Source organism: Microcaecilia unicolor, chromosome 1 (assembly GCF_901765095.1).
Source record: "Microcaecilia unicolor chromosome 1, aMicUni1.1, whole genome shotgun sequence".
In the NCBI taxonomy this organism is placed as follows: Eukaryota; Metazoa; Chordata; class Amphibia; order Gymnophiona; family Siphonopidae; genus Microcaecilia; species Microcaecilia unicolor.
In genome coordinates this window covers 455378821-455393208 of record NC_044031.1, presented here as the reverse complement: position 1 = coordinate 455393208, position 14388 = coordinate 455378821, and the positions used below count along the sequence as shown (strand labels likewise).

The 14388-nt window shown below is 43.9% G+C and overlaps 1 protein-coding gene across 2 annotated transcripts in view; it reads right to left on the bottom strand.

The window, feature by feature from the left end:
- Positions 1–14388, bottom strand: part of SMCHD1 (structural maintenance of chromosomes flexible hinge domain containing 1) — a 735404-nt gene that overhangs the window by 546385 nt on the left and 174631 nt on the right. For both annotated transcript variants that reach the window (XM_030213010.1, XM_030213015.1), the window contains exon 13: positions 7546–7743. In XM_030213010.1, the coding sequence (XP_030068870.1) occupies positions 7546–7743 (198 nt within the window). The remainder of the gene's footprint in view (positions 1–7545; positions 7744–14388) is intronic.

The window sequence follows — 14388 nt, the reverse complement described above, 5'->3', positions numbered from 1 at the left end:
CGCAGTGGACAGTGAAAGATTGAGGATATGACAAAAGGGATGACAGTAGGAGAGATAGTGTTAAGTAGATGGGTGGGAATAGGATCAGAGGAACAGGTAGTTAGTTTCGAGGAGGAAATAAGATGTGTAGTTTCCTCTTCAGTGATTTCAGAAAAGGAAGAAAAGGAGGCAGGGGTTGGAGGGTTGAGAATTCAAGTTTAATCTTGTAAACCTTATCATGAAAGAACTCAGCCAGAGTCTGGGGAGAAAGTGAAGGGGGGGTTGGAGGTGAAGGCACTTTGAGGAGAGAGTTCAGTGTGGCAAAGAGACGTTGAGGGTTTGAGCCAAGAGAATTTCTATTTACTTATTTATTACATTGATATCCAGTGGTGTGCTGGAGCTGGCTCGCACCGGCTCGCAAGAGCCGGTTGTTAAATTTTTTAACATCTTGCAAGCCGGTTGTTCTGCAGGGCGAGCCGGCTCCGGTAAACGAGGTAAGCATGGTAGAGAGGGCACCACAAGCCATGCTTACCCCATTTACCTCACCTCCAGGGCCGCAGCCAGAAATTAACCCGTTCCCGCCCCTCAACAATGACTGACGGGGGAGAAACCTGCTTGTGTGTGTCAGACATTGGTTCTCTCTCTCTCTCTGCTGGGTCTCATGAAAACTTTTGAGGGAGGGCACAGGGACAGCTTTAGAGTGTGTGTTATCTTTGGGTAAAACCCTCTGCTGGGTTTTGATGGGGGCAGGGACAGTTTCAGAATGAGTGTGCTATCCCTGAGCGAGACAATGATAGTTGTGATCAGAAGAAAGCACGATCCCTTTAATTGTGGAATCCTTTAGCAAGAGGAGTTTTTTTTTTTTTTTTAACGTTCTAACTTGTCATGGCTTATACTGAGAGAAAACAGCTGGTTAGTCATTATCGGAGGATCGTGAAGCTGTTTGAAAGAAACATAAGCTTTTGTATACAGAGCAGTGTCATACAGCTTGAACGCCACATTCTGGGGGGGGGGGGGGGGGTTAAATCGTTTTTATTACCTCCGGCTCCGTCCGGCCGCGTCACTGAAAGCCCTGCCCGTCTCTAGCCTTCCCTTCGTGAGTTTGTTCCGTCAGAGCCCGTCTTCAGACGTCATTTCCTTTTTCCGTGAGGGCGGGACTCTGACGGAACGAGCTTGAAGGGAAGGCTAGAGACGGGCAGGGCTTTCAATAACACGGCCGCTTCAACGGAGGTAATCAGGGGAGCGAGGAGAATTGCTGGGTATGGGTGGGTGGAGGGGGGGGGGGGCAGGGGAGAGAAGAGAATCGAAGGGTATGGGTGGCCGATTCCAAATATGAACTCCAAATTTGCCTGAAACGTCTAGATTTTAAGTTATATGTGCAAAGCCTATTTACTTATAATATTAACGCATTATATATTGGAAATATTCCAACAGACATGCCCGGACCTGTCCAGACGCGCTCAGACAGGTCTATTGGCTGATGTCAGCAGTAAGTATATCAGTATGGGTGGCTGGAGGGGGGGCAGGGGAGAGAAGAGAATCGCTGGGTATGGGTGGCTGGAGGGGGGGCAAGGGAGAGAGGAGAATCACTGGGTATGGATGGATAGAGGGGGGCAGGGGAGAGAAGAGAATTGCTGTCTGAATCCGATACATGTCAATTCTTTTCAGGATGACAGGGACCGATAGAGGACCTTGTGAAACAAGACCATCACAGCCTCTCTAGGAAAGGCTGGGGCGTCTGTTCAGAGGCAGCCTGTTGAACTGTTTGGGTCAGTGCAGGTGCCCAATCCTGGCTGCATGGAGACCCTCGCATCGGCACCTCCTTGATGCAGGGAGAGCGTTCCTACCTGCACAGACACTTCTCAGGAACCAGAACTCTCGGTACCCCCAATACCATGTGTTGAGGGGGGAATAATGCTTGTGCTTCTTGGCCTTGGCTCGATGTTGAGCATAGACACTCCTCAATGCCAAGGACGATGTCGAATCTCCAGGTGTCCTCAGTGTCAGGTCAGATGATGACCAGTCCCAGGGGCCCTACACAGCAGCTTGTGTCGAGGCAGGTGGAGCCCTGCTCAATGCATGTTCACTCCCAGTGTCAGACATGGGTCTCACAGCCATGGGGACTGATGCACCAAATGCTGGTGCAAGTGCTGATGCCGATATCAACATTGATGATTTGGACCAGGCTCTATAAGTTTTCTCTTTCAGCCTCTCTGGACAGCCAGGTTCTTTTTAACTGGAAGGGGTATGTTCAGGCCCCAAACACTGGAGACACCAAGAATGGGTATCTGTGCCAGAGATGGCCCGACTGCACCGAGCTGTACACGCATGAAGCCACTACGAACCTGTGATGACATGGAAGGAAAAACAGCTGTGGCCAAATCAAACAACTCAATGGTGACTTTCAAAAAGGGGCAAAGCACCAGAAAAAAAAGACAGAGAAAACAACTGGAGCTCAAGCCTAAAAGGGCCTACAGAGCACACAAAAAAAATTAAAGGAAACTTGAAAGTAAGGAAAACAACATCAGGAAGTATTTCTTCACGAAGAGAGTGGTGGATGCTTCGAATGCCCTCCCGCGGGAGGTGGTGATGAAAACGGTAACAGAATTCAAACATGCGTAGGATAAACATAAAGGAATCCTGTTCAGAAGGAATGGATCCTCGGGAGCTTAACCGAGATTGGATAGCAGAGCCGGTAGTGGGAGGCGGGGCTGGAAGTTGGGAGGCGGGGATAGTGCTGGGCAGACTAATACGGTCTGTGCCAGAGCCGGTGGTGGGAGGCGGGACTGGAGGTTCGGAGGCAGGGATAGTGCTGGGCAGACTTATACAGTCTGTGCCAGAGCCGGTGGCGGGAGGCGGGGCTGGTGGTTGTGAGGCGGGGATAGTGCTGGGCAGACTTATACGGTCTGTGCCAGAGCTGGTGGTGGGAGGCGGGGATAGTGCTGGGCAGACTTATACGGTCTATGCCCTGAAGAGCGCAGGTACAAATCAAAGTATGGTATACACAAAAAGTAGCACACGAGTTGTCTTGTTGGGCAGACTGGATGGACCGTGCAGGTCTTTTTTTCTGCTGTCATCTACTATGTTACTATGATCTACCAAAATTTCGGAAATCACTAAAAACTAATCTATTCAAAAAGGTATACCCCAATGACCCAACCTAAATGCCTCGATCCTGCAACATAAGGAAACTACTACCCAACCTGGACAAAACTTAACCCTTCCTCCCAATTTCCTAATGTGTTTATCACACATGAACCTTCTACTATATCACTTTGTATCTGTTATACCAGAACTGGCGATCGCCACCACGGTACTATCTAAGCCACACTGAGCCTGCAAATAGGTAGGAAAATGTGGGATACAAATGCAATAAAGAAAATAAAGAAAATAAAAATGGTAAAGGAAAGGAGAAAAAAATCCCAGAGGGAAAACAAAAAAGCAGGGAAAAAAAATCTCATAGGGAAGGCACTCAAAAATGCTCAAAAAATTAGCTCATGCATCAGACTGAGTGAGGAGCCACGGACAACGCATTCTCTCCTACGGTAGATGAAGAGAGACTGCTGGTCCCACACTCTTGCAGCAGGCACAGTGGAGACACTAGCACATGCTCTTAAAGTTATATACCCTATTAAAACGCTCCACACTAGGCGAACTGGATGACGACACCCAAACATGAGAAGGATATGGTCTGGTTGTCCTCAGAGAAAATACTTCATTCGGGATTGCTGCTTTTCCTTTATTCTTATTTGATCTCATATTCCAATTCACATATCTTTTGTTCAGCTCAAAGCCTTTTAGCTATTCTATCATTCCTTCATGTCTTTCTGGCTATTTTCCGGCTTGAATAGGAGAAGTACATCTGTCCTGAAGGCGGTTTAAGCACCTCTCTTCCATGACCTACAGTTGACTATAAAGGATGGTATTGGGCAGAGCGCTATTCACAGTTGCAGCAGTATCCAATTTGGGCGTTGATGGCATTCCAACTGACAACAACTGATTGGTGTTGTGATATACGTCATGCTTTTTGATGTTTGTTTCATGGACTAGCTGCACTGGACAGTGATCTATAGCGTACATACTGCTAATTAAGATATACATCAGTTCACTTCGATTAGTGACCCATAACAAGTACAGTGTTGGGTTTTCATGTTTATTATGTATTTCAGTAGATGTAAGATGATTATTTATATTTAAGTCAACGAAGTAGGTGTAATGGTCGAGTGGTAGATAAATGATGATGAATGAATGTTTTTGTGGATTATTTGTGTCAAGGGTTTTGTAAGGGCACATAAATGTAATAAAAGGAGTTTTTGTAAAAATTTACAGCGGGAGTCTTATTGTGATAGGTTATAGCTGTGTGACTCCAGCTTTTCAGAATTATCCCCTATTAGTAAGTTTATTTTTCAGAATGCCATGTTTAGTGTTACAGGTTCCACCCTTATGGAACAATCTTCTTCTACATTATGCTTGGAGAAATCTCATCAGAAGTAAAGTTTTTCTCAGAACTTACCATTTTCAAAAACTATTCAATTGTTAAATCTCTCCTCTTCCCTCTATTGTTTGTCAGCGAGCAATGTGTGACTATGGCCACAGGCATATTATAGTCTGGAAGTGCAGCAGCAGAGTGATCTCTATCTTCTGATCAGAACTGTAATTTATTTATTTATTTTAGTTATATTTGTACCCCGTGCTTTCCCACTCATGGCAGGCTCAATGCGGCTTACATATGCAGGTACTTATTTGTACCTGGGGCAATGGAGGGTTAAGTGACTTGCCCAGAGTCACAAGGAGCTGTGCCTGAAGTGGGAATCAAACTCAGTTCCTCAGTTCCCCAGGACCAGAGTCCACCACCTTAACCACTAGGCCACTCCTCCACTGCGATCAGGGCTTTGACGAGGCCCAAACTACATAGACAGAATCCCAGTCTTCAATCAGAATCATCTACCTGTTGGAGGAAGTCTGAGATTTATGCAAACTGGCTCCTTATAACTTTTGACTGATGGGTCCTCCAGATTGTGACTACTCATGCTCCCTCTATTCAAAATCTCTTCAGGACCAGAAGATGATTCAAATGAAATGCTTCCCCATTTTGCAGACCAAGGCAGTTGACTGGGCCCAGACTACATAGATAGCATCACAGTCTTCAATCAGAATCATCTACTTATTGGTGGAAATCTCCAGTTTATGCAAACTGTTTGGCTCCTTATAACTTCTGACTGATGGGTCCTCCAGATTGTGAAGGCTTCATGCTCCCTCTATTCAAAATCCCTTCAGGACCAGAAGATGATTCAAAATGAAATGCTTCACCATTTTGCAGACCAGGGCAGCTGACACCATCTTACCACAGGAGAGAGCACAAAGATTCTTGCCAAAGTACTTTGTGATTCCCAAACTGGAAAATCACTGCATCCTCAACTAAGGATCTGAACAAGTTTCTAATGATGGAAGCATTCAGCATTTCCCTGGGCACCATTCTAAGTAAAAGGACACTGGTTATGCTTCCTGGATCTCCTGAACTCATACAGCCACAGGAATAAATCCCACAAATAGGAAATAACTAGGGAATTTTGTGAGGAAACATCACCTTCAGTATTGCTAAACTGTCTCAGTTTTTGCATTATTTTGATACAGACTAAGTATATGTATTTTCCAACTTGGATGATGTACATTTTTGACCAGCCAATTTTGGGCAGGGCTAAATGAATCAATGCTCATTAACAACTAAGGACTGAAGTTGCCAGAGCTCATCATAAATTACCCATGATTTCACCTCTATTACAATTCATTGGAAATCTACTCTACAATGACTCAGGATCATCTTATTCCTTCTATGTAAGGGTATCAGGATTGAAACTAAGCAATCTCACAAGTGACCTTAAACACCACCTAGTAGATACTTAGCTTTTTTGATCAAGATAGATCTCATTTCTTCTTTTTCATAAGCTGTCAGTCACAAAAATCTACCCTAGTATCCAAACTCTCAAATATCCCGTGGATGAGAAAATGCGTTCTTTCAGTTTCTCCTATGGGGTCCCAAGTTCTTGTGATTCCCAGGAGAAATTCACCAGATCTTATACATCAAAGTGAAGAAAGTTAGCCATCAATTTTGTTATGCCCCATGCAATCTGCATTACAAATGTCCACACGGCATACATTTTCAGTTCATTTAAGTTTTTTACTCCTCATTATTTAGACTTTCAATTAATTTCACACAAACTTCTTTTTTTTTGAAGGGCATTAGAACTTTTAATGTATGCAAACTGATTTAACATGCATTAATTCATAGCTTAATATATATTAAATCAATTTTAGTACTAATTCTATAACAGCTTAAAAGGTACACCTAAACCATTACAGAATACTAGGAAAAAGCCACATTGGTGCACCAATAGGTAGGTGTGCCACTTACGACAGGTCAATGGCTGGTGTAAGTGGGCATGCCTAAGTGCACCATGCAACACACCCAACTGAGTGTATTCTATAAGTTGCTTGTGTCATTAGGCAACTCATCCACAGCATGCTTACACAAACACCCCTGACAGTTGCACGCTAAGCAATTTAGGCACACGTTTTTATAGATTAGCGCACTGGTTCCCAAACCTTGTCCTCGAGGCACCCCAGCCAGTCGGGCCCCCAGGACATCCACAAGTACTTTCTTTTATTTGTACATTTTGCTATTTTGATATTGTACAACACTGTGATTGATACCTCATCTCTAAGGTAGTATTATAGTACTACTACTACTCATTTCTATAGCGCTACTAGATGTACGCAGCGCTGTACACATTGTGTGCAGGTACTTTCTCTGTCCCTAGAGGGCTCACAATCTAAGTTTTTGTACCTGGGGCAATGGAGGGTTAGTGACTTGCCCAAGGTCACAAGGAGCTGCAGTGAGAATTGAACCCTGGTTGCCAGGATCAAAGCCTGCTGCACTACCCATTAGGCCGCTCCTCCCTATCAAATAAATTAGAACTTGAACTTCCTTCCTTTGGGATAACAAAAGGAAAACAGCTTCAGTGAACTTAAATGGCTCGTTGTTCATAAACTTTGACTGGCACCACTCATTGTGGTATAGGCCACTGCCATGTCAAAAAAAAAAAAAAAAAAAAAAAAAAAAGATATGAGAGATTTGTATGTATCCCTTCTCATTCATCTTCACTTGGATATCCAAAAAATCTGACTAGGGTGTACTCCGAAAATGGCTTAAGAAAACATTGTTGTGGAGAACATCCCAATCACTGCAAAATAGCAATTACTAATTAGAATAATAACATTCCAAAGTGAGCTCTTATGTACCTATTAGCATGAGGACCATTGCTGATAACCTATTTGAAAATGTAATGCCATCAGATAACAGAAAAAATGAAGTGTAAATAAAAGCCCACAGAACTCTAACTTCAACTAGTGCAGGACCAATTCAACTGGAAACCAAAGCTTTTAGAAAACCAGGCAAGAAATTTCTAAGAATTGAACAGTTTTAACACTTTACAGAGTCGTTATATATATAACACCGAAGAGCACTGTAAACACAGATAAACTGTATGTGCAGCACAAATGACTTACCAACTGTCCTTTTTTGAAGGTTTTGCCATCCCACTCAATTACTGTGTATGTAGCCCATGGGCTCTGCATCCTTTTAGCAGGAAGATCAGGACGAGTAATTATCCCTTTAAATCCAGTGAATTTTATCTGCTTGTCATATTTTTCATGACATTCTTTAACCCATAGGGCAAATTCCCTGTCAATTTTCATTCTCTGTTCCTGAAAAGCGTTCAAATATTTTTTGATTACAAGAAATATATATACACCTGTCTTTTTTTTAAATCTAAGCTTATTTATTACATTTCACAGTCATAACAATAACAGTAACAAAAAAATGGCAGCATGGAAACTACATCAAGAAAATAAAGATAAAGCAAATATGAATCAGTCATATACAGCCAGGTATTATGATCAACATAAGATTTTAGACATGACCACTTATAATTAAATTTAACTGAAATGTGTTTTCCTGGCGAGGTAAGTTTCAAACCTATAAGTCAAATAACATCAAGTTCCACCATTTATCATAGCTGACTTTTGATAAATCTTTCCACAAGCTTAAAATTATTTTTTTATTTGCATTTTCAATATAACATCAAATTGAATTAGGATAATGAGCCTTACACAAACATAGACCACTAACAGGCTCATTTTCAAAAGAGAAGGACGTCCATCTTTTGACATAAATCAGAAGATGGACTTCCTTCTCCCAGAGTCGTCCAAATCGGTATAATCGAAATCTGATATTGGACGTCTCCAACTGCAGTCCATCACAAGGACGCCCAAATTTCAAGGGGGCGTGTCGGAGGCGTAGCGAAGGCGGGACTTGGGAATACCTAACACTTGGACGTCCTTGACCCATAATCGAAAAGAACAAGGACATCCCTGACGAACACTTGGACATTTTCACCCAGACGTGTTTTTATTACGAATAAGGCACAAAAAGGTGCCCGAAATTACCAGATGACCACTGGAAAGAATCGGGGATGACTTCCCGTTACTCCCCCAGTGGTCACTAACCCCCTCCCACCCTCAAAAAAACATCTTTAAAAATATGTCGTGCCAGCCTCTATGCCAGCCTCAGATGTCATGCTGTCTATAATTTTTAGCTATAAGCTATAAAGTTCTACTTCAGGTATGCTGCACTATTTCCCATCCCTCACCTCTCTTTTCCTGTCAGCCACATGCAGGAATTTTGTTATGCTGGTCAAAAGCTCTGATGGTACCTCCGTTGCTAAGGCAACTCAGCTACCTGGTATATCCTGTTACAAAAGTAATTTACTGAGAAGAGGTATGGCAAGGACACCAATTGAAAGCTTCCAGCACATATGAAAGTCCCAATTACAAGTCTCCAGCACATATGCAGCACCTATGATTGGTCCAGGGTAGAGGAGAGGTGGATGCTCACCACAGCCTATAAAATCACGCTACAAAGAAACTCTGAAAAACTAGGCATGCTTGGAAAGAGAATTTCAGATCCGTCCAATGGCCTAATTTGTTTTTCCCAAAGGGGCTGCTCTCCCCCCTCCGTACAAAATAATTCTCTATATCTAAGAATCTTTCTCTCATTCATTCTTTTTCTCTTCTTTCTCTCTGTTCTGTGAGCTTTGTATGAGGAACAAACTCTTTCCTTCCTTCCTTCCTTCTTCTCTTCTTTATATAATTAGTCTAATCACTACTATGTTACTATGTTACTTATACCAGAGGTACTGATGTTAGATTTTGTAAGTTTGTTATAACTTGAAACTGATGTCTGATGCTGTGCTGGTGGGTGAGTAATTAAAAGACTTTTCTCTCTAATTCCTGTACAATTTTTTCTATGATATTTTGTAAGATGTTTAGAGAATAGGAAACCAAAAGTGCAGCCTAGTACAATACTCAGGTCCATGACACCGCATACAGGTCCCAGGAGCAGTTTTAGTGCGTACTGCAGTGCACTTCAGACAGGCGGACCAAGGCCCATACCCCCCTACCTGTTACATTTGTGGAGGAAACAGCGAGCTCTCCAAAACCCACCACAAACCTACTGTACCTATATATAGGTGCCCCACTCACCTGTAAGGGCTATGCACAGTTGTGGGTAGTGGGTTTTGGGGGGCTCAGCACACAAGGTAAGGGAGCTATATTCCTGGGAGCATTTTATGAAGTCCACTGCAGTGGCCCTTAGGGTGCCCGGTTGGTGTCCTGGAATGTCAGAGGGGACCAGTGCACTACAAATGCTGGCTCCTCCCACGCCCAAATGGCTTGCATTTGGACGTTTCTGACATGGACATTTTTGGTTTCGAAAATCGCCGAAAGTCAGAAACGTCCATATCTAGGGCCATCCAAATCTAGGGACATCCAAATTTAAGGATTTGGAAGTCTCTGATAGTATTTTTGAAACGAAAGATGGACGTCCATCTTGTTTCAAAAATACGTGTTTCCCCGCCCCTGGATTTCGCTGTTTTGCAAGGGCGTCCAAATCACAACGTGGACATTTTTTTCTAAAATGCCCCTCTAAGAGGAGGAAACAAGAAACCCAAGTAATCTGAGGAAGGGGAATTTTACAGGAAAATAACAAAAAAGAAACGACAGGGCAAAACACCCATTAATTATAACAGCTCTCACAAATGGAAGTGACTCAAACCTCTCTATCCATAGCTCCTTTGCCTTCTCAGAAAAACTGTAGCAGAGATCCTTTATAAAATGTATAGGTATGGTTATCTAAATAAGTTCTATATTTATAAGGATATCTCAGCGAAATTTAGCACCCAAACCTATAACCTTTTGACAAAGGCTTAGGAACTGTCGTTGTCTGACTTTGGTAGTCTTGGCTACATCAGGAAATATAGAAACTTTACCTTCAATAAATTTTAAGTCTTTAGTCTTGAAATAGAGACTAAGCAAAGCTTCTTTATCTTGATTGAAAACAAAAGTCACCATCAAGGTTAATCTCGACGCAGTCACCAATATATCCGTCAGATTCAGACTGTCTGAAGAAACATTCACTATAGAAGATCCTCTATCAGGAGTATATTGTTTCTTAGGAATAGGCAAATAAAGCGAAGATACTTACCTGTAGCAGGTATTCTCTGAAGACAGCAGGCTGATAATTCTCAGATGGGTCAATGATCTGTGTCTGCCCGGGAACCGGCATAATGCATAGCAAAAAAAGAAAATGTTTTGCTAGAGCTCACTGACCCTAAAGTTGAAGTAACAGCCACCAAGAAAACAACCTTCCATGTCAAGCACTTCAGATGGCAGGAATTCAGTGGCTCAAAAGAAGCTTATCAGCTGTGTCAGAACGATGTTGAGATCCCATGACACTGGTGGAGGTTTGACAGGGGGCTTTGACAACAGCAAACCTCTCATGAAGCGAACAACTAAAGGCTATCCAGAGATAGGTTTATCTTCTACACGGTGATGACTGATTGCACTAAGTCTTGAGACCAGACTGACAAGTGTAGAAGGTATTCAAGCAGGGTCTGTGTAGGACAAGAAAAGGGATCTATGGCCTTGCTGTCACACCAGACGGCAAACCTCCTCCATTTTAAAGAGTAACACCTCTTAGTGGAATCTTTCCTGGAAGCAAGACTCGGGAGACACCCTTCGAAAGACCCAAGGAAGTGAACTCTAGGCTCTCAACATCCAGGCCGTGAGAGCTAGAGACTAGAGCTTGGGATGCAGAAGCGACCCCTCATTCTGGGTGATGAGGGTCAGAAAACATTCCAATCTCCACGGTTCTTCGGAGGATAATTCCAGAAGAAGAGGGAACCAAATCTGATGCGGCCAGTAGGGCGCAACCAGGATCATGCTTGAGTTTCAGCAAAGTCTTCCCCACCAGAGTTATGGGAGGCTATGCATACAAAAGGCCAGTTCCCCAATGTAGGAGAAAGGCATCTGACGCTAGTCTGTCATAGGCCTGAAGCCTGGGACAGAACTAAGGGACCTTGTGATTGGTTTGAGAGGCAAAAAGATCCACCGAGGGGATGTCCCACGCTCGGAAGATCTTGCGGGCTACGCCCATGTTCAGTGACCACTCGTGAGGTTGCATTACCCTGCTCAGTCTGTCAGCCAGACTGTTGTTTACACCTGCCAGACAAGTGGCTTGGAAAAACATGCCATGATGGCGTGCCCAAATTCACATCTGGACGGCTTCCTGACACAGAGGGTGAGATCTGGTGCCCTCCTGCTTGTTGGTGTACTACATCGCAACCTGATTGTCCGTTTGAACTAAGATAATTTGGTTGGACAGCCGATCTCTGAAGGCCTTTAGAGCATTCCAGATAGCTCAAAGCTCCAGGAGGTTGATCTGAAGATCTGTTTTCTGGGGGACCAGGCTCCCTGAGTGCAAAGCCCTTCTACATGAGCCCTCCACCTCAGGAGAGATGCATCCATTGTCAAAACTTTCTGTGACTGAGGAATTTGAAATGGTCGTACCATGGTCATATTGTCCACCACTGAAGAGAGTTCCGAAAGTTGGTTGACAGTTGGATGACATCTTCTAGATTCCTCGCAGCTTCATACCACTGAGAAGCTAGGGTCCATTGAGCAGATATCATATGCACACGTGCCATGTGTGTAACATGAACTGTGCAGGCCATGAGCCCCAAGAGTCAACATCTGCAGAGCTGTGACTTGCTGAAGCGCTGGAACCGTGGACACCAGGGACAGAAGATTGTCTGCCCGTGTCTTGGGGAGGTAGGCCCGAACCGTTCTCATAGAAACATGATGGCAGAAAAAGGCCATATGACCCATCCAGTCTGCTCATCCTCTGTAACCCCTAATTCTTCCTGTTCCTAAGTGATCCCACATGATTATCCCATGCCTTTTAAAATTCTGGAACAGTCCTCGACTCCACAACCTCCACCAGGAGGCCATTCCACGCCTCCACCACCCTTTCTGTGAAATAGTACTTCCTTAGATTACTCCTAAGCCTATTCCCTCTTAACTTTGTCATATGCCCCCTCATTCCAGACCTCTCCTTCATTTGAAAAAGGCTCTCTTCCTGTACATAAATGCCCTTGAGATATTTAAACATCTCTATCATGTCTCCCCTCTCCCTCCTCTCTTCCAGCGTATACATGTTGAGGTTCATAAGCCTGTCCCTATAAGTTTTGCATTCAAGACCGCTTACTAATTTTGTAGCCGCCCTCTGGACCGATTCCATCCTGTTTATATCTTTCCATAGGTGCGGTCTCCAGAACTGCACGCAGTACTCCAAATGGGGCCTCACTAGAGACTTATACAACGGCACTGTAACCTCCTTTTTCTTGCTGGTCATGCCTCTCTTTATGCACCCTTGCATCCTTCTGGCTTTGACCGTCGCTTTTTCTACCTGTTTGGAAGCTTTAAGGTCATCAGACACAATCACCCCCAAGTCCCACTCTTCCTTCGTACACTAAAGCACTTCACCCCCTCTACTGTACCGTTCCCTCGGATTCTTGCGACCCAAGTACAAGACCCTGCATTTTTTGGGATTAAACCTCAGTTGCCAAATATCAGTCCATTCCACCAGCTTCGCTAGGTCCTTCCTCATGTCATTCACACCCTCCACTGTGTCCACCCTGTTGCAGTTTAGTATCATCCGCAAAGAGACAGACCTTACCAGACAGCCCTTCCGCAATATCGCTCACAAAGACGTTAAAAAGAGCCGGCCCTAGGACCGATCCCTGCGCTACTCCACTGAGGACATCCTTTTCTTCAGAGCAAGCTCCATTTACCATTACCCTCTGTCTCCCACCATTCAACCAATTTTCAACCTGATCAGTTACTCTAGGTCCCATACCGAGGGCACTCAATTTATTTATCAGTCGCCTGTGCGGAACCATGTCAAAGGCTTTGCTGAAATCCAAGTAAACCACATCAAGCGCCCCTCCCACATCCAACTGTTTGGTCACCCAATTAAAGAAGTCAGATTTGTCTGGCACGACCTGCCACTAGTGAAGCCATGCTGCCTCGGGTCCCGCATTCCATTTAGTTCAAGAAATCTCACAATCCTACTCTTTAGAAGCGTTTCCATTAGCTTACTCACCACCGAGGTCAGACTAACAGGTCTATAATTCCCAACCTCCTCCTCACTTCCAACTCTTGTGCAAAGGAACCACATCCGCCCTTCTCCAGTCCACCGGTACCACTCCAGTTTCTAAGGAAGCATTGAAGAGGTCCGTCAGCGGAGCCTGCAGAACTTTTCTGAGTTCCTTAAGCACACTCGGGTGTATCCCATCTGGCCCTATCGCTCTGTCTACTTTTAGTTTGGCAAGCTCATCACGAACACAGTCCTCTGTAAACGGGTCTTGGTCTACCATACATCCATCCCCTTTAGCCTTTGTTTTCTGCAGCCCTACCCCCGGTCTTTCATTTGTGAACACAGAGCTAAAATAATTGTTAAGCACTTCAGCTTTATCCTTATCTTCCACATATTTCTCTCCCTCAACTTTGAGCCTCACAATGCTATTATGGCACTTCCTCTGGTCACTTACATATCTGAAAAAGGTCTTATCCCCCAATTTTACTGTATTAGCTATCTTTTCCTCCATTTGCTGCTTCGCATTCCTGATAGCTTTTCCAGCCTCTCTTCGCTTATTCAGGTATTCTCTCCTGACTTCATCTTTCTGAGTCGTCTTACGTGCAAAGTCTAACCTCTGTACCCTTATCTTTTCAGCTACTACATTCGAGTACCAGAGAGGCCTTTTTTTCCTTTTACTTTTATGTAATTTTCTAACATAAAGGTTAGTTGCCTTTAATATAGCTCCTTTCAGTCTGGTCCATTGCTGTTCTATATCCTTCAGCTGTTCCCATCCCGCTAACTGTTCCTTGAGAAATTCCCCCATCTCGGCAAAGTTAGTTCCTTTGAAATCCAGGACCTTCAATCTTGAATGAGTC